The sequence below is a fragment of the Scyliorhinus torazame genome, chromosome 3, assembly GCF_047496885.1.
Source record: "Scyliorhinus torazame isolate Kashiwa2021f chromosome 3, sScyTor2.1, whole genome shotgun sequence".
Classification (NCBI taxonomy): domain Eukaryota; kingdom Metazoa; phylum Chordata; class Chondrichthyes; order Carcharhiniformes; family Scyliorhinidae; genus Scyliorhinus; species Scyliorhinus torazame.
This window is the reverse complement of record NC_092709.1, coordinates 245180726-245201497: the sequence shown is the minus strand read 5'-3', so window position 1 is coordinate 245201497 and position 20772 is coordinate 245180726. Positions and strand designations below refer to the sequence as shown.

The following is a 20772-nucleotide window of genomic DNA, read 5'->3' as shown; positions in this document are numbered from 1 at the left end:
ATTATGATCATGGCTGATCATCCACTTCAACAGCGTAATCCCGTTTTCTGCGATATCCTTCGCCCTAAGTGCTGTATCTAACTGCTTCTTGAAAACATACAATGTTGTTGCCTCAGCTACTTTCTGATAACGAATTCCACAGGCCAACCACTCTCTGGGTGAAGAAATTTCTCCTCATCTCAGTCCTAAATTGTCTACCCTGTATCCTCAGACTGTGACCACTTGTTCTGGACACACTCATCATTGGGAACATCATTCCTGCATCTACCCTGTCCAGTCCTGTTAGAATTTTCTCGGTTTCTATGAGAGGCCCCCTCATTCGTCTGACTTCCAGCAAGTACAATCCTAGCCGTTTCAATCTCTCATCATACGTCAGTCCTGCCATCCCAGGAATCAGTCTGGTAAACCTTCATTGCACTCCCTTTAGAGCATGAACATCCTTCCTCAGATAAGGAGACCAAAACTGCCCACAATATTCCAAGTGTGGCCTGTATTATTGCAGCAAGATATCGCTGCTCCTGTACTCGAATCCTCGCACTATGAAGGCCAACATACCATTTTACTTCTTTACCGCCTGTTGTGCCTGCATGCTTACCTTCAGTGACTGGTGTATGAGGGAAGAAGACTGGAGTCAGCACAGAAGCTGCAGGTGAATCCTGTATTTCTGAAGCTGCAGAATCTTGCATAGGAATCTTGACCCAGAGTTGATTGTCTCGAGTAAATTTATCTCATTACAGAAGTTGAGGCTGTCTTGTCACCATATTCACAGCAGTTCTTCCCATTGCCTCTCATGGAGCAACCTTATACAGAAGTGCAGCTCTCTGACCATTGCCTACAGAAAGAAGACAGTTCTCCTAAAATATCTTTGGAAAATCACCTCCTCTTTTCTTAATAATCTTACAGGAAGTTAATTGTTTTATCCTTTGTTATCTAAGTTGATTGAAATCTTGGATTTTCAATGCCTTTTCAGCCGTTACTACAGCAGTGCAGGGTATACCTGTGACAGTCTTCTCTGGAGTTGAAGCCCTGCTGGAATAGAGATGCTCCTGGCCATGCTGGCTCTAGGAGTGGCACCCAGGAGTGATTCCCTCACCCTAGCCATGCTAATTCATGCATGGCGTGGAGTTCCAAGGATTCCTTTCAGAATTCCGCCATCGGGCCGCAATTTTGAACAGGCTGCCCAATACCGAGGTCCAGAGGTTGGACCCCATCTCGCCCCTCTCCCCACAAAGCAAATCATGTCTCCGCCCCCCCCCCTCCCCGCCCTGCTGACAAGTAGGGTTATAACTCCCTCCCCACCATCAAGGGATTGATGGGTCACCTCCCCCGACCTCCACAGCACGTACACATGAGAGTGACCCGACATCCTCAGCTTCCCCCTTAGCCCCTTCATCCCCCTTTAGCCACACTCTTCTGCTATCCTCCAGGCCCTCCCTTCAGTCATCCCTTTCAGTCCACACCCCTTGGCATTGTCAAAAGTGCACCCCCCAGGCACCATGGCACTGACACCCTGGCAGTGACTCCCTATCCTGGCGCGATGGACCACAAGTGGGGCCAAGGAGGTCAGACCATTGTCCAGGCTGCAGAGGGTCTCCCAAAGATCCTGGGGGTTAAATAGGCTCCTGCCATGTGTAGGAGTAATGCAACTAAGTGCTTTCTGCAGTTATAAAAGAGGAAGTGAAACCACCTAGATACTTTGAAGTGGTCAGCAGCTGTCACATTGCAGCATTGCAGTTAGATCATTGGAGAGTACTTCAGATGCATTCAAGCATAAAGGTAAAGGTAAATAAACAAAACTCCTGGCAGCTGTGTTTAAACCATTAAGCTGTTGATCAAAGGCTAATTAAAGTCACTGAACTGTGGAATTGAATGTAGGATCTCAGTGGATTTCAAGCCTTTTGAAGTGTTGTGGGCTTTCTAGGAAGGCTCAGACATTCCACAAAAAGATAGTTTAAAAAGCACAGGGCTGAGGGAGCAGGTGTGAGGAAAGGGAAAGTGTTCCTGGCTTGATTCTTCACGAAACTGTCTCGTCTGCTCATCAGTTGTCAGGCAGAGCAGTTCAGAGTGAGAAGGCCACTTCAGAGTTTAAACAGATCAGACCAGGATGAGGATTTTGAACAGCGGGCTTCCTGAGATCATCATACCAAAAGTGATCTTCAGGGTTCCTGGGGTGGATGTTGTAGTGCAGACAAGGTTCCCCCATCCCAGGGGAAGATCCCGGGGTTAACCCCTTACCCACAGCCCATGCTCACCCAACTTCCAGGATCCTTGGGGAATACTCCCTCTGCAGCATGGCAGTAGCAGAAAGGCACATGAGCAATGGGCTGACCCCCTTGACCTATACCCCCTTGAGGTCCATCGCGCAAGGACCAAAGCCCGCCCGGTGTAACTTCGAACAATCATCATCAATAAGGAAAAAGTACTAAACAAACTATTGGGATTGAAGGCAGTCAAGTCCCCAGGGCCTGGTTGCCTACAAAGGAAGGGCAGCAGAGATAGTGGATCCATTGATTATAATATTCCAAAATTCCTGACATGTGGGAAAGCTTCCAAAAGATTGGAAATATGATAATGTAACACCTACATTCAAAAAGTGAGGGAGGCAGAAAGTAGGAAATTATAAATCAATTAGTTTAACATCTGTCGGTGGGAAATTGTTAGAATCCATTTTTAAGGAAGTAATGACAGGACAATTGGAAAGTCAAAAATCCATCCATCAGAGTCAGCATGGTTTTATAAAGGGTAAATTGTGCTTTTCTAATTTGCTGGAGTTCTTCGAAAATGTAACAGGCCATGTAGATAATGGGGATAATAAATGTAGATATATGCAATATATCTGGACTTCCAGAAAATATTTGATAAGGATGCCGCATAAAATGTTAATACACAAGGTAAGATCACATGTGGTTAGGGGTAATTTATGAGCTGGGATAGAGGACTGGCCATCCAACAGAAGGCAAAGAGTTGGAATAAATGGGTCTTTTTCTGGTTGGCAAGATCTAACTAGTGGAGTGCCACAGGTTCCACAGGGTTCGTTCCTCGGGCCCCAACTATTTACAATATATATTAATGATGTGGATGCAGGGATAGAAGCTCCTGCAGCTAAATTTGAGGATGATACTAAAATAGTTGTGATAGTAAATTAGAATGAGGAATTAAGAAATTTACAAATGGATATGGATATGTTAGGTGAGTGGGCCAAAATTTAGCAGATGTAGTTTAACGTGGATAATTGTGAGGTTATCCATTTTGGTTTGAAAAATGGAAAGGGATCTTATCATCGAAATGGAGAGGAGCTTCAGAGTGCTTTGGTGCAAAGGAATCTGGGTGTGCTCTTGCATGAATCACAGAAAATTAGTTTGATGGTACAGCAGGTAATAATGAAGGCTAATGGAATTTTGGCATTTTTGACTGAAGGTATAGAGTACAAAAGTAGGGGAGTGTTGCAAGAACTGTTCAGGGCAATGGTGAGACCGTACCTAGAGTACTGTGTAGAGTTTTGGTCCCCTTATTTGAGGAGGGATGTAGTTGCATTGGAGGCAGTTCAGAGGAGGTTCACTAGATTGATTCCAGTGAACAGGGATTTGTCTTATGGAGCATATTTGAGCAGTTTAGGTCTATATTCTGTAGAGTTTTGAAGAATAAGAGATCTAATTGAGGTATATAAGATGATAAAAGGTATTGACAAAGTAGACGTAGGGCGGATGCTTCCTCTCGTGGGCAATCTAGAATGAAAGATCATAGTTTTAGCACAAGGGCTAGCAGATTTAGAACAGAGATGAGGAGAAATTGCTTCTCTCAAAGGATTGTGAATCTATGGAATTCACTACCCCAGAGTGCGGTGGATGTCGGGACATTGAGTAAATTTAAGGGAGAGACAGACAGATTTTCAATCAGCAATGGGTCGAAGGGTTATGGAGAATGGGCAGGAAAGTGGAGTTGAGGCCGAGATGATATCAGCCCGGAAAGTATTGAATGGCGAAGCAGGCTTGAGGCATGAATTGGCTAATCCTGTTCCTAGTTTTTATGTTATGTTCTTGTGTTCCTACTGATATCAGTCAGCTATGTGTTAGATTCTCTCTCTCTCTCTCTCAAGACAGAGAGAGAGAGATTGGAATCATGCCTTGAAGCAATGTGCCCACCATACAACTTGTTTAGATGTAGTTTTAATAAGCAAGTGTTAAGCAGATACCAATGTTTACAATTTGTCGAAGAATCAAGTCCCATGCCGAGAGTACAAGATAGAAGGACCATTCCAGAACAAATAAGATTGAAAATATTACCAGTCACCACTGGCAGCATTGAATGCGACATGCACCCATTCTGTCTATAAATAAGCAGTGATTGCTATATCTACTCATGTTCACATTGCTGATCTGTCCAGAGCCATCAGAGATGATCTGTGCATCAATGTATGCATTGTAAAGCTACTAGAGTTGCCACGGGCACTCAAAAACCTAGCCTACAATATGCATGTGGGAGATCGCCTGAGTACCAGCAGCTTTCTGTACTGTGGAGCTGCAAACAAGATCTCAAGTAGCAGAATGCTAATTTGATGACATGTTCCGAAACAGTTTGTCAAGAGAGACCATCTACACTTTGGTTATTATGCAACATAAGTAAAAACAGCCTTCCAGCAAAATGTGAGTGTGCGGAACAGGAATTTGAAGGATATCTCCAGGTTTCTGGAGAAGCAGATGCCAAGTCCCAATGAGTTGCTCACATGTTAGGAATGAGGCTGCAGAGGGAAAAACCCAGATAAAATAAGGTTGGGTATACCGATACAATTACTCACAATGAACAAATGAGCACTGGATGTTTTACCTGGACTCAATCTGCCTGGGCAATACAAATAAATTGACAAACTTGTAATTTAAATGATGCCTTAATGAGCTGGAATGGAATTGTCATTCTGAAATTCTCATTTTGAATCTGTAGGTACTAACTTGTACTTCATTCATTGATCAAATATAACATTTCCAGTTTTTTACTCCCACAGAATTATGCAGACTTTTGTTACGCACCAGTGGAAACAGAACAGCAAAGAGAAGCCCAATTGTCCCCATGGCAAGAAGATTAGTGAGAAGAAGGTGAAGTCCCCTCTGCACATATTTTCATCACTGCGCAGGTAATGTTGTAAAAATCAAGAAAGGTTAACTTCACTGGCATTAATTATACTTGGATGGGCATTGATTCATTACATTGTGACCACAAATGCAACTTAGTGCCCATTCTGTCAGCATGTGCTTGTAATGGCCTCATAAATCACACATAAATTACACTAAACAACTACTATTTATGCCAATAATCATAGATTCATTGAAATTTACAGAGGAGTCCATTCAACCCATTATGTTCTTGCCAACAGGAAAAGAACCAACTCGACTAATCCCACTTTCCGGCTCATGGTTCTATAAATCTGTAGGTTATGACACCTTGGATTATATTTGTTGTAGGTCAAACCACTGGTGGGAAAACTGGTGGGAAGCCCGTGTAATCTCTCCAAGAGATGTCCACCGCTATTTAAGTGCAACCAGGCACTTAAGTGGGCAGCATTGGGCCTGCGCAGAATTAAGCCCCCCTGAGTAGGGCGGAAACATTCCCCCATTCCTGAGAGCTAATCACAAGAACACAAGAAATAGAATCGAGTGTAGACCACATGGCACTTTGAACCTGCTCCATCATTCAATATGAACATGGCAGTTCTTGGGGTTCAGCCCATTCCCCATATCCTTTAATTCCCTGAGAGACCAAAAATCTGTCTGTCCCAACCTTAAATGTATTCAATGATGGAGCATCCATATCCCTCTGTGGGGCAGAGAATTCCTAACATTCACAACGCTTTGAGTGAAGGAATTTCTCTTCATTTCGACCCCTTATCCTGAGACTATGGTCCTGTGTTTTAGATTCCCCAACAGACGGAAAAAATCTCTCAGCATTCTCCTGATCAAGCACCCTCAGAGATTTTTAGGTTTCAATAAGGAACTCTCATTCTTCAAAATTCCAGTAACATAAACCCAATTTACTCAGCCTCTCATCATAGGGCAACCACCTCGTCTCAGGGACCAGTTTAGTGAATGTACCACCTCTACTGCAAGTATATCCTTCCTTAAAATGTGGATACCAAAACTACTCACAATTCTCCAGATGTGGTCTCACCAAAATCCTGTACAAATGCAGCAACAATTCCTTATTCCTGTGCTCCAATTCCCTTGCAATGAAATGAAATGAAAATCGCTTATTGTCACAAGTAGGCTTTAAATGAAGTTACTGTGAAAAGCCCCGAGTCGCCACATTCCGCCGCCTGTTCGGGGAGGCTGTTACGGTGCTGCTGGCCTGCCTTGGTCTGCTTTAAAAGCCAGCTATTTAGCCCTGTGCTAAACCAGCCCCTGAAAGCCAATAAGCCATTTGACACATCCTCCTAATATGTCTCTGCAGCCTCTTTGTGCCCTCCCAAGGCCTACCTTTCAATCTGGCTTGGTATCACCAGCCGACTTAGATACATTACTTTCTGTCTCTTGGGAGGAGGTGGTGGAAGCAGGTACAATAATGGTGTCTAAGAGGCATCTTGACAAGTACATGAATAGGATGGGAATAGAGGGATACAGACATCAGAAGTGTGGAAGGTTTTAGGTTAGACAGGCACCATGGTCAGCACAGTCTCAGAGGACCTAAGGGCCTGTTCCTGTGCTGTACCTTTCTTTGTTCTTTGTTCATCTATATAGATTGTAAGTTGCTGAGGCCCCTGCACTGATCTTTGCATCAATCCACTGTTCCTTGCGTGCCAACTTGAAAAAGCCACATTTATGCCCACTCTCTGTTTTTGATCCATTAACCAATCCTCTTCGATGCTAATATATTCCACCGACTTTCCTATTTATCTTTTGTGTGTCACCTTATTGAGTGACTTTTTGAAATCCAGGTATACTACATCTACTCATTCCCCTTTATCTACTCTACTGGTTGCATCCTCAAAAAATTCTAATACATTTGTCAAACAGGATTTCCCTTTATTAAAACTGTGCTGACCTGTTCCAATTATACTATGCTTATCTAAGTACATTGTCAAGACTTCTTAGATAATAAATTTCAACATTTCCCCAATAGCTGATGTTTAGCTAACTGGCCTGTACTTCCCTGTTTTCTCTTTCTTCCTTTCTTGAAAAGTGTTGCAACATTGCCAATTTCCAATCTAGTGGAATCTAAGGATTTGGAAAATTGCAGCCAGCACATCCACTATCTTTGCAGCTGTCTCATTTAGAACCCCTGCAGGCCCCTTAACATTCTCCAATAGTTTATCTGTGCTGATATTAATTGCCTAATTTCCTCACACTTTTTAGCCCCTAGGTTATCATTTATTTTTGGTATGGAACTTGTATCTTCTACTGTGAAGGCAGATACAAGGTTTAATGTCTCTACCATTTTCTCGTTCCACATGATGATCATTTCTCCGATCTCTACTTCTAAGGGACTAACGTTTACAAAAGCACCCGTTGACCGTTACTCTTTGCTTCCTGTCACTGAGCCAAATTTGGGTCCAAGTTACCACTTTTCCTTCGATCCCATGAACATTTACTTCTTAGTCTTCTGGAGAGACTTTGTCAAAAGCATTGTTTATATAATAAGTAAACTACTTCGAATGTGCTACCCTGTTCCGCCCTCCTTATTAGTGCCTCAAAAAATTCAATTAAGTTATGCCAAAACATGCAACCTCCCTTCAACAAATCCATGCTGAATGTCCTTGTTTAATCTGTGCCTTTCTACATGATGATCAATACTGTCTCTCTGAAGTTTTTGCAATAATTTTACCGCGATTGAGGTTAGGCTTGCCACGAAGTATTTGGTCTGTCCCTTTCTCTCTTTTTAAACAATGGTACAATGTTAACAATCCTCAGGAATCTTTGTGGTTACCATTATGTCACAGGAACTGTGGCAAGGTTGAATCCCCTCACTGTGTCCCCACCCAAATATGCTCTAACATTTACAAGTCAAATTTTATGGAGCTGAAGTTCCATAGTAGTTGAGTTTTTCATACTTCTCTGACCCTGAATAATGACGTGCACTCCTTTTAATCTTGTAAATTCTGGCAGATTACAACCCAAGACCTATAACTTTCAATTCTGACCAACAAGTTCTATGCTGTTTATTCACTACTTAATATTTTCTATCTATTATAAGGTTGCCTGCCCATAGTACCTTGAATCATCATAGCATCCCATTTAAAGAAGTCACCATTGACATCATCAGCACAAATTGAACCTCAAGTTGCTCAGGAAACTTGACCCTCATTTATGATTCGAATACTTCTTGCTTTTGGGGAAAGATTTCAGATCCATACTTCTGGTCTGAGAGCTCAGCCTTACTGACATGAATGTGGGAGGTGTGATCATTACGTTTTCAGATAACACAAAAATTGATGGTGCAGTAAATAGTTAGGAGGAAAGCCTTAGGTTACAGGATGATATTGACGGACTGATTGGATGGGCAGAAAATTGGCAAATTGAATTGAACTCTGAAAAGTGTGGGGTAATGTCTTTTACGAGGACTAACAAGGCTAGGGAGTATATAATGAATGATAGGACCCTAGGAAGTACAGAAGATCAGAGTGACCTTGGGTTCATAGATCTCTGAAGACAGCAGGACAGGTGGATAAAGTGGTTAAGAAAGCATAAGGGATTCTTGCCTTTATTAACCAAGGCATTGAAGATAAGAGCAGAGAGGTTAAAATTGCGCTGTATAGCGGTTGCGGTGATGCCTTGCTAGCCGCACGTTTCGGCGGCTCCAGCTCCGACGGACCTTCGGGCTCTTTTAAGAGCCCCAACGGGAAATTTTTGGGCGACGCAACCCGGTGTGGGGTGAGTGAGAAGGGAGTCCCCCCCCTAACGAAGGAGGAAAAAAACGGTGGCGGCGGCTGCAGCGCGAGGAATCGTCGACCAAAGAGACAGAAAGGGAGAAGCACAAGATGGCGGCGGAGAAAGCGCAGGCGACATGGGGGCCCGAGCAGGATGAATTTTTTGACAACTGGGTTGCTGCTGCGGAAATCCAAAAGGAAATGGCTAAAGAGTGGGTGGACGGGGATGGTATGCGACGCTGGGGGAGCGAGTGGGAGCGCGGAGGCGGGATATGGGACTGGCCTAGAGAAGGTAATGGCTAGTCAACACGGGAGGGGGGCAGGTAGCCCCCTAGTGAGGCTGATCACGTGGAACGTGAGAGGCCTGAACGGACCGATAAAAAGGGCCCGAGTGCTCGCGCATTTGAAAGGACTAAGGGCAGACGTGGTTATGCTCCAAGAGACGCACCTAAAGGTGGCGGACCAAGTTAGGTTAAGGAAAGGATGGGTGGGACAGGTGTTCCACTCAGGACTAGACGCAAAGAACAGAGGGGTGGCCATTTTGGTGGGGAAACGGGTAGTATTTGAAGCAAAGAACATCGTAGCAGATAGCGGAGGTAGATATGTAATGGTGAGTGGCAGGCTGGAGGGAATGGAGGTCGTGTTGGTTAATGTATATGCCCCGAACTGGGACGATGCGGGATTTATGAGACAGATGCTGGGGCGTATACCGGACCTGGAGGTAGGAAACTTGATTTTAGGAGGGGACTTTAATACTGTGCTGGACCCGGGGCTAGATAGATCCAGCTCAAGGACCGGAAGAAGACCGGCAGCGGCCAAGGTGCTTAAGGGGTTTATGGACCAAATAGGGGGAGTGGATCCATGGCGATTTCTTAGACCTAGGGCTAGGGAGTTCTTCTTCTCCCATGTCCATAAAGTGTACTCCCAGATAGATTTTTTTGTTTTGGGAAGGTCGTTGATCTCTAGGGTGGAAGAAGCTGAGTATTCAGCCATAGCGGTTTCGGACCATGCCCCACATTGGGTGGACCTGGAATTAGGAGAGGAAAGGGAGCAGAGAGCACTCTGGCGATTAGATGTGGGATTGATGGCGGATGAGGGAGTGTGTGCAAGAGTGCGGGGGTGTATTGAGAGATACCTGGAGGTCAATGACGACGGTGAGGTCCCTGTGGGAGTGGTATGGGAAGCACTAAAAGCGGTGGTCAGAGGAGAACTGATCTCCATTGGGGCCACAAAAGGAAAACAGAGGCCAAGGAAAGGGAAAGATTACTGGGGGAGATTTTAAGGGTGGATAGGGAATTTGCAGAGACCCCGGAGGAGGGACTGTACAGGGAGAGGAGACGACTCCAGACGGAGTTTGACCTTCTGACCACCAGAAAGGCGGAGGTGCTGTGGAGGAAGGCACAGGGGAGGAGGTATGAATATGGGAAAAAGGCTAGTCACCTGCTGGCTCATCAATTGGGAAAGAGGACAGCAGCGAGGGAGATAGGAGGAATTAGAGACGAAAAGGGAGACACGGTGCGAAGAGCAGGAAAGATAAATGAGGTGTTCAAGACTTTTTATGAGGGACTGTATAGGTCGCAACCCCCAGAGGGAGAGGAGGGGATGCGGCAGTTCCTGAACCAATTGAGGTTCCCGAAAGTGGAGGAGCAGGAGGTGGTAGGCCTGGGGGCACCGATTGGGGCAGGCGAGGTTATTAAGGGACTGGGAAGCATGCAAGCAGGGAAGGCTCCGGGACCAGACGGGTTCCCGGTGGAATTTTACAGAAAATATGTGGACTTGTTGGCCCCGTTGATGGTGAGGACGTTCAATGAGGCTAGGGACTTTACCCCCGACAATGTCGGAGGCGACGATATCGCTAATTTTGAAGAGGGATAAAGATCCGTTGCAGTGCGGGTCCTATAGACCTATTTCATTATTGAACGTGGACGCCAAATTGCTGGCAAAGGTACTGGCATCGAGGATAGAGGACTGTGTCCCGGGGGTAGTGCACGAAGACCAGACAGGGTTCCTAAAAGGGAGACAACTGAATGTTAACGTGCGACGACTATTAGGGGTGATAATGATGCCCCCAGTGGAGGGGGAGGCAGAGATAGTGGCGGCAATGGATGCAGAGAAGGCATTTGATAGGGTGGAGAGGGAGTATTTATGGGAAGTGTTAAGGAGGTTTGGGTTCGGGAACGGGTTTATTAGCTGGGTCAAACTTCTTTATGGGGCTCCAACGGCAAGTGTAATTACGGGTCGACAAAGATCGGAGTATTTCCGACTATATAGGGGAACAAGACAGGGATGCCCGCTGTCTCCATTGTTGTTCGCGTTGGCAATTGAAACTCTGGCCATGGCGTTGAGAGACTCCAGGAAATGGAGAGGGGTGATTAGAGGGGGAGAAGAACACCGAGTCTCGCTATACGCAGATGACCTATTGTTATACGTGTCGGACCCAGCGGGGGGGATGATAGAGGTTATGCGAATGTTGAGGGAGTTCGGGGATTTCTCGGGGTATAGGCTAAACATGGGGAAGAGTGAATTATTTGTGATACATCCAGGGGACCAGAGTAGAGAGATAGAAGACCTGCCTCTAAGGAAAGTGGAAAAAAACTTGCGATACCTGGGGATTCAGATCGCTAGGAGCTGGGGAACCTTGCACAGACTTAATCTGACATGGCTGGTAGAACAAATGGAGGAGGACTTCAAGAGGTGGGACATGCAGCCTCTGTCGCTGGCGGGCAGGGTGCATGCAATTAAGATGATGGTCCTCCCGAGGTTCTTATTTGTATTTCAATGTCTCCCTATACTAATCACTAAGACCTTTTTCAATAAAATAGACAGGAGCATCACGAGCTTCGTGTGGGCAGGGAAAGTTCCGAGAGTAAGGAGGGGGTTCCTTCAGCGTAGCAGGGACAGAGGAGGATTGGCACTACCGAACTTGGGCGATTACTATTGGGCCGCCAATGTGGCAATGATACGTAAATGGATGATGGAGGGCGAGGGAGTGGCGTGGAAAAAGACTGGAGAGAAAGTTCTGTAAAGGGACGAGTTTAGAGGCGCTGGTGACGGCGCCGCTACCGTTCTCGCCAAAGAAGTTTACCACGAACTCGGTGGTGGCGGCAACATTGAATATCTGGGGACAGTGGAGGCGGCAGAGAGGGGTGCGGGGTGCCCTGGTGGGGTCCCCAATTAGGAACAACCATAGGTTCGCCCCAGGAAGAATGGATGGAGGATTTCAGAGCTGGCACCAGTTGGGAATTAGGAGGGTGGGAGATTTATTTATAGATGGGACTTTTGCGAGCTTGGGAGCATTGGAGGAAAAGTATAAGTTGCCCCGGGGAAACTTCCTGAGATATATGCAGGTGAGGGCGTTTACTAGACAACAGGTGTGGGAATTTCCGCTGCTCCCGACACAGGGGACTCAGGACAGAGTGCTTTCAGGGGTGTGGGTCGGAGAGGGCAAGGTGTCAGAGATATACCGAGAGATGAGGGAAGAGGGGGAGGAGTTGGTGGGCGAACTAAAAGGAAAGTGGGAAGAAGAACTAGGGGAGGAGATAGAGGAGGGTATGTGGGCTGATGCCCTAAGCAGGGTAAATTCCTCTTCCTCATGCGCCAGGCTTAGCCTGATTCAATTTAAGGTGCTACATAGAGCACACATAACGGGAGCAAGATTGAGCAGGTTCTTTGGAGTGGAGGACAAATGTGGGAGGTGCGGCGGGAGCCCGGCAAACCACGCACATATGTTTTGGGCGTGCTCGGCACTGGAGGGGTATTGGAAGGGAGTGACGGGAGTGATTTCGATGCTGGTGAAGGCCCGGGTCAAACCAGGCTGGGGGCTAGCTCTATTTGGAGTTGCGGATGAGCCGGGAGTGCAGGAGGCGAAAGAGGCCGACGTTGTGGCCTTTGCGTCCCTAGTAGCCCGGCGTAGGATCCTACTCATGTGGAAGGAGGCGAACCCCCCCGGACTGGAGGCCTGGGTAAACGATATGGCGGGGTTCATTAAACTGGAGCAGATAAAGTTTGCCCTGAGAGGATCGGCTCAAGGGTTCACCAGGCGGTGGCAGCCATTTCTCGACTACCTAGGGGAACGTTAGAGGGAAGACAGATGACCAGCAGCAGCAACCCAGGGGGGAGGGGGGGGGGGTTAGTTTAGTTTATGTTAAAAGATTATGTGGTTTAGTTATTTGTGTATTGTTTAAAAATTTCTTTACTGTTACGTTTGCTTTGTAAGAGGGAAAAAATTGTTGTTTGGAAAAAATTTTCAATAAAATATATTAAAAAAAAAAAAAATTGTGCTGTATAAAACACTGGTTCGGCCACAGCTGGAATACTGCGTGCAGTTCTGGTCGCCACACTATAGAAAGGAAGAGATTGCAGTAGAAAGGGTGCAGAAGAGATTCACCAGGATGTTGCCTGGGCTGGAGCCTTTCAGCTATCAAGAGAGACTGGATAGACTGGGGTTATTTTCCTTGGAGCAGAGAAGGCCTGATTGAGGTGTACAAAATTATGAAGGACATAGATAGGAGGTGTAGAAAGGAACGTTTCCCCTTAGCGGAGGAGTTAATAACCAGGAGGCATGGATTTAAGATAAGAGGTAGGAGATTAATAGGGGATGTGAAGAAAACGTGTATTGCTCAGAGGGTGATGGGAATCTGGAGCTCACTGCCTGAAATCGTGGTCGAGGTGGGAACCATTATAACACTTGAGAAGTATTTAGATGAGCACTTGAAATGCCATAGAATTGGGTCAAGTGCTGGAAAGTGAGATGAGAATAAAAAAGGTGTTTGATGACCAGTGCGGACACAATGGGCTGAATGGCCTCTTTCCGTGCTGTAAAAACTCTATGACATCCAAGCCCAGTGCAAGTTCCAGCACCCAACTGTTTGAGGTGCCTCAACATACCTCCAAACAAGAAGAGTGTTGATGCCACTTTTCATTGGCATTGCTAATCGGCTAATTGCTTCACCATCACTCATTTCATCAGAGGCAACCCTGTGCATGTTAATTGAGTTTGTCTGTCCATTTCCCAAAACAGGGATACTTGTAAGTAAACCTGCATATAAAGGTGCATAATTCTAATTTATACAGTATGTACAAATAGAACCTTAATGTATTTGATTAATATGCAGTAATTTATCTATGGTTGAGTGTATGCAAATGTATTCCTGGTGGTGTTTAGACGTACCTTAGAATTTGAAACTGAATATAGCATTGCTTCAATTCTAGGTCGCCAAGTTATCCTCCACCTGGATGTGGCAAAAGCAAATCAAAGTTGAAACCAGAACAAGACGGGATTGCCAAGTCACAGAAACTGTTAAAGAGAAACTGTTCCAATACTATCAAAGTGGAAGATGGTTGTGACTCCAAACCTCACAAACCTCTTGGCCGTTCTTTCTCCAGTGATCCCAGAGCTGAACAGGCTAATTCAACAAAGCCACATAAACTTTTAAGTCGGTCATGTTCTGCTACCATGAGGTTAGATGAAAATCTTCCTTTGAAACCCCATAAGTTACTGAGCAGGACATGTTCTGGTGACCCCAGATGTGAGCACAACAGTGCCCCGAAGCCACATAAGCTGCTGAGCAAATCCTGTTCCAGCACTCTGAAGACAGAGGAGTCAGATGGACTAAAACACCACAAGCTGCTGAGCAGGTCCTACTCTAGCAATGCCAAAGTGGGCAAAACGGAACTGTGCAAAGAGCCCACTTCTGAGGGTAGAAGACTCTCACTTACCTCAGGTCTCATTGGCATATTAGCACCTTCCTCTTCATCACAGCCTACAGTATGTAAATTTCTCATTTTCATTTTTCTCTTTTTATGTTTCCCTGAGTGTGAACTTAATGATGGGATTTCATACATTTCAACGGCTAACATTAACGAAAGGTAGAGCAGTATAGAAAATAAGCTTGTCTGTTCTCAAGCGTTTATATTCAGGATGGGTGGCATCAGCATTTCATTCAAAATTGAGTTGAAGCTTTGAAATTGGAACCACAAATCAAGATTGCAGTAGTCTTACATTGGACTTTGATCTATACTACAGATACGTGCAATATTTTCAATTACAGTTGTCGCATCTTTTTGTTACAAGCATTAATATCATTGGTATTTTGTAAATCGAATGGCCTGAATTCTTCGGAATGCAAGATCTTGTTTCCCACCATCCGAAGAGTCGTCAGGGATTCCGCGCAGCCAATTTACGCTACAATGAGCATTGATTGGCTGCAGGCAAGACTCTCCCCCTCACATGGGAGGAAGTTCCCTCTTAGAGAGATGCTGGTCAATCTGATTGGGCAGTAGCTCTCCAGTCCCTGCAGCAACCTGGCTGGAGCAAATATGACCTTGGCCGTTTTCCATCAATAACAATTATCCCTTCTATTGCCATTCAGTACTATTCAAAGATTGGGGGGGGCGATTCTCCGATATGGCGGCCAAGTGTTCGCGCCGTCGTGAATGCCGTCGCGTTTCACGACGGTGCGAATAGGGCCCAGGCACGACCCGGGCTCCAGCCTCCGTACGTGGCGCCAAATGGGCGCCGCCCCAACTCGCGCATGCGCAGTTGGGCCATGCCATCCTGCTTACGCGCGCCGGCCCCGACCCAACATGGCGCGGGGCTCGGAGAATCGCCCCCTGGGCACCTGCTCGCCTAATTGCTTAGTTGCACAGAGTTAAGAAACGTTGAAATTACTTTCCTTTTTAAGTAGGAGTGGAACTGAAGAGGAAATGATTTTGAATTAAATTATCAGAACTTCAGATAAAATCTAGAATCACAGGAGAAAAGGACAAATCTAGTGAATTCTATTAAATATCATTTAGAACATAGACATAGAACATAGAATATACAGTGCAGAAGGAGGCCATTTGCCCCATCGAGTCTGCACCGACCCACTTAAGCTCTCACTTCCACCCTATCCCCGTAACCCAATAACCCCTCCTATGCTTTTTTGGTCACTAAGGGCAATTTAACATGGCCAATCCACCTAACCTACACGTCTTTGGACTGTGGGAGGAAACCGGAGCTCCTGGAGGAAACCCATGCAGACACGGGGAGAACGTGCAGACTCCGCACAGCAGTGACCCAGCGGGGAATCGAACCTGAGACCCTGGCGCTGTGAAGCCACAGTGCTATCCACTTGTGCTACCGTGCTGCCAATTTCTCATGATGCAGCCCCTATTTTCATTAGAATTAATGAGAAATACAACTGCGATGTCCAATTATTTTCTTAGAACTTGACAAATGAGTCAGACACAGGTCACATTTTAAAACAGTCCCTTGAAATGAAAAAACGAACAAAGAAAGAAATACCAAAGATAATCAACCAAATGTATCTGTGTCTGTAGCAGGGCACCGAACAGCATGTGCCATGGTATAGGTTGAAAGAATTTTGAGTGAAAAGTTGCTCAGAATGCATGCTGATAATGTTGTAGTGAGGGAAACTGGACATCTGGGACCTGAGTGAACATAACTATTATGGGCTGGATTCTCCGCTGTCGGGATTCTCCATTGCGCTGGCAGCCCGGGGGATTTCCCGACGGAGTGGGCTGCCCACAATGGGAAACCCCATTGGCTGGCTGTCGGAGAATCCCACCCCATGTCTCTCCTTAACCAAGCAGTTTGGAAGATTGAGAAAGTAGCTGGGCAAGAACTGAGAAAGAAGGCACATCTGATTAACTGCTCATTAGCCCTTACCTGATGTTGCTGCACCGTTTGCACATTCCTTTCTTCCTCTGGCCTGGTCAGGCCAATATGTGACCCAAAGGACTGATCTTTTATCTAAGCTGACCCACAGGGAGAAGGTTGGTCACAAAGTCATGGGGAACCCACAATACAGAATTCCCACACATGTTGTGTTTGTGTTATATTATGTCAGGGATAGGATCCCCATCTGGAGGCTAACCTGATTGATAGCTTCGGCCTCCAGTAGGGCAAGGAATAGTCAGTGAAGCCTTCAGGAGCAGATACGTCGTTGCCGAGGTGGATGGTGTTCTGCGGAGGAGGAGGTAAGTGGTGGAGTTAGGTGATCAGTGAAGGGAAGAGAGGGATTCATTGGAAGGGAGGAAGGGAGGGCAATCAGAGGAGGAAGGGCTCAACTGATATAGAGGAGGTGAGGAAGACAGGCAGCAATTGGAGATAGATGAGGGGACTTGATTAGAGGTAAAGTTGAGTAGAGGTAGAGGTATTTTTAAACAGTGACCCCTAATTCTAGATTCTAGATTCTCTGACAAGAGAAAACATCCTCTCCACATCCATCCTGTCAATATCCTACAGTTTTCAATCAAGTTGCCTCTTACTATTGAAAACTCTAGTGAATGCCAACCTTTCCTCTTGCAACAACTTATTCATTCCTGGTATTAGCCTAGCAAACCTTCGCTGAACTGCTTCTAATGCAGTTATATATTTCCTTTAAAAAGGAGATACATGCTGCACACATTACTCCAGATGTGGGGTTAAATTCTCCACATCTTGACGCCAGTAGAGGGGTTCCAGATGAGACCCCCTAAATAGGAGGACCTTCCGCAGACCCTCCATAAAAGCGGCCCCTTTCAGGAAGTCCCCAAGAGAAGAGAAACCTATCCGTAACCTCCCAGAAAAGAAACCTCTGTCAGCAGTCCAGACAGAGGCAGTGAAAAAAAATCACTGTTGTATCACTCACCTGGGCAAACACCTGCTGGCTCAGACAGAGGAGCAGCACCTGTCAATTCCTAGAAAGAGAATCAATTGGCCTGTGTTTAAACCCCTCAGATCCTTGAGCTGCAAGCCATTCATTCATTTCACTTAGTGGGATGTGATTGACAGCTTCCCCACATACACAGTTGTGAGCCTTGTTCCATTCATCTTTTTCATGGCTCAGTAACTCTGAAGTGTTGCAGCCACAATGTTTACAAACATCAACCACTTCAAAAAGAGTTAAGTGCTGTTAATTTCCTGCTGAGCACTTCAAGATCACACAAGCATGAAGGGGAATGATTGGAATGTATTTAACTCTCCCCCTCAATAAATGTTAATATTCTATTAGTTTTCTTGATTTCTTACTGTACCTGTACACTAGCCTTGTGTGATTCACACACTAGGGCACCCAGATCCCTCTGCATCTCAGAGCTCTGCAGTCTCTCACTATTTAGATAATAAGCATCCTGTCAAAATGAACAGTTTCACATGTGTCTACATTATACGCCATTGCCAGATTTTTGTTCACTCACTTGACCTATTTAGGTCCCTTTGTGGCCTCCTTGCGTCCTCTTCACAATTTGTTTCCCTACCTATCTTTGTGTCATCATCAAATTTAGCAACCATACCTCCAGTCCCTTCATCCAAGTCATTTATATGAATTGTATAAAGTTGAAGCCCCAGCACTGATCCCTATGGCACACCACTCATTACATTCTGCCAGCCAGAAAAGACCCATTTATGCCAGCTATCTGATTCTTGTTAGCTAGCCGATCTGTTATCCACTATGTAACCTCCTGCGCCATGAGCTTTTATTTTCCATAATAACCTTTAATGAGGCACCTTATCAAACGCCTTCTGGAAATCTAAGTACAGTACATCCACTGATCCCCCTTTATCCACAGCACATAGGACTCCATCAGAGAACTCTAGTATACATGATTTCCCTTTCACAAAACCATGCTGACCTTGCTTGACTGCTTGAATCTATCCAAGTGTCCTGCTATAACACATTTAATAATGGCATTCATTTTGAGAGGGCTAGAATACAAGAGCAAAGATGTACTGATGAGGCTCTAGAAAACTCTGGTCAGACCCTTTTTGGAGTATTGTGAGCAGTTTTGAGCCCCATATTTAAGGAAGGATATGCTGGCCTTGGAGGAGGTCTAGAGGACATCCACAAAAATTATCCCGCAAATGAAGAGCTTGTTATATGAGGAGCGGTTGAGAACTCTGGGTCTGTACTCAATGGAATTTAGAAGAATGAGGGAGGATCTCATTGAAACTTATAGATAGAGTGAAAGTGGAGAAGATGTTTCCACTCATAGGAGAGACCTGAGGGCACAGCCTCAGACTGAAGGGACGATCCTTTAAAACTGAGATGAGGACAATTTTCTTCAGCCAGAGGGCGGTAAATCTGTGGAACTCATTGCCGCAGAAGGCTGTGTTGGCCAAATCACTGAGTGTCTTTAAGTCAGACATAGACAGGTTCTTGATTAATAAGGGGATCAGGGGTTATGGGGAGAAAGCAGGAGAATGGGGATGGGAAACTTATCAGACATGATCAAATGACCGAACAGACTAAAGGGCCAAATGGCCTAATTCTGCTCTTATATCTTATGGTCTTTTGACTTCTAATATTTTCCCTGTGGCAGATGTTAGGCTAACTAGCCTGTAGTTTTCTGATTTCTGTCTCCCTCCCCTTTTGAATAAAGGAGTTACATTTGCTACCTTCCAATCTGATGGAACCTTCTCTGAATCGAGGGAAGTTTGAAAATTAAAACCAATGCGTTAACTTTCTCATTAGCCACTCCTTGCAAGATCTTAGACTGAAGTCCATCCAGACCCAAGGATTTGTCAGCCCACAGACCCAACAATTTGGTCAATACCACTTCCCTGGTGATTTTCATTTTCCTGAGTTCCTCCCTCCTTCCATTTTCTGATTTAGAACTATTTCTGAGATGTTATTTGTATCCTCTATAGTGAAGACCGATACAAAATACCTGATTTATTTATCCGTCGTCTCCTTATTTTCCATTATTAATTCACCAGACGCACTTTCTCTCAGACCAACGCTCAATTTTTGAAACTCTTTTTTCTTATTTAATTATCTATAGAAACTTTTATTATCTGTCTTTATATTACTAGCTAGCTTTCTCTCGTACTCTATAGTTTTTCCCTCGTTCTCAATCTTTTGTCATCCTTTGATGTTCTTTATATTATTTCCAATTGTCTTACCTGCCACTCATCTTTGCACAAATATATGCTTTTTCTTTAGGTTTAATACTGTCTTTAACTTTTTAGTTAACCACGGATGACATTGAAATGTGTCCATTCTGTGTATTCTGAAATATCCCTTTAAATATTTGCGACTGAACCTCTGTTGATCTGTACCATAAGCCTACTTGCTGGTTCACTTCAAGTAACGCCAATTTCATATCCTCATGATTCTCTTTATTTAAATTTAAAATAGTAATCTTGGGTGCACCTTTCTCTGCCTCAAACTGAATGTAAAATTCAATCACATCATGGTTGCTGCTACCTAGGGGTGTCTTGACCATAAGGTTGTTATGTTATGTAATTTGGAATAACACAAGCTGCCACTTGATGCAGTTCTGAGTAAAAGATGCTCCAGACTTTGAAGTGAGTTCAATGTGTTTTATTGAACTAGTAGCACAGTTCTCAATGAGTTCGACTCTCTGCTAATCTAAATGCAGTAACTCAGACTAACTGAACCAGCCTTGCTCTAAGCCACGTGCTGGGGTGTGATGCTGAGGATACACCCTGTGTCACTCTGTAAATGTTGGTCTGTGGAAAGAGGCGGGTGTGAGTGCCTCATCTCTTTTATAGTGAGATACCACTCCTGAGTGTCCTGACTGCTCATTGGTCGTGTCCTATTCTATGTGTTCATTAGCTGCATGTTTGCATATCATGACATCTCCCTTTTTAAAAATATTTTGTTGGCGTATGTGAATGTATTTACATGTGAATGAGTCTGTCTAACGTGACTGACGGAGGACAACAGAAAAGAGCAAACAAAACAAACGTTCACAAGTCCAGTCTCTGAGGCTTGCGTCTGATCCTGGTCGACCGCCGGAGAGGTGGCAGAGGGGACGACGGCGCCTTGACAGGCGGGATGGAAGCCTGACTGGTGGCCTCGCGCTGCGAGGTATCAGGAGATGGCAATTCAACATATGGAAATGTAGGAGAAAGTGGTTGCGGGCAGGCAACTTTGCGTAGTGGCCGTCGATTCCTTTGCACGATGGAGCCA

The 20772-nt window shown here is 45.1% G+C and overlaps 1 protein-coding gene across 1 annotated transcript in view; it reads left to right on the top strand.

The window, feature by feature from the left end:
- parp8 (poly (ADP-ribose) polymerase family, member 8) overlaps window positions 1-20772 on the top strand; it is a 629329-nt gene that overhangs the window by 438349 nt on the left and 170208 nt on the right. Inside the window, exons 11-12 of the mRNA XM_072497074.1 lie at window positions 5000-5128; window positions 14063-14618. Of these exons, the coding sequence (XP_072353175.1) occupies window positions 5000-5128; window positions 14063-14618 (685 nt within the window). The remainder of the gene's footprint in view (window positions 1-4999; window positions 5129-14062; window positions 14619-20772) is intronic.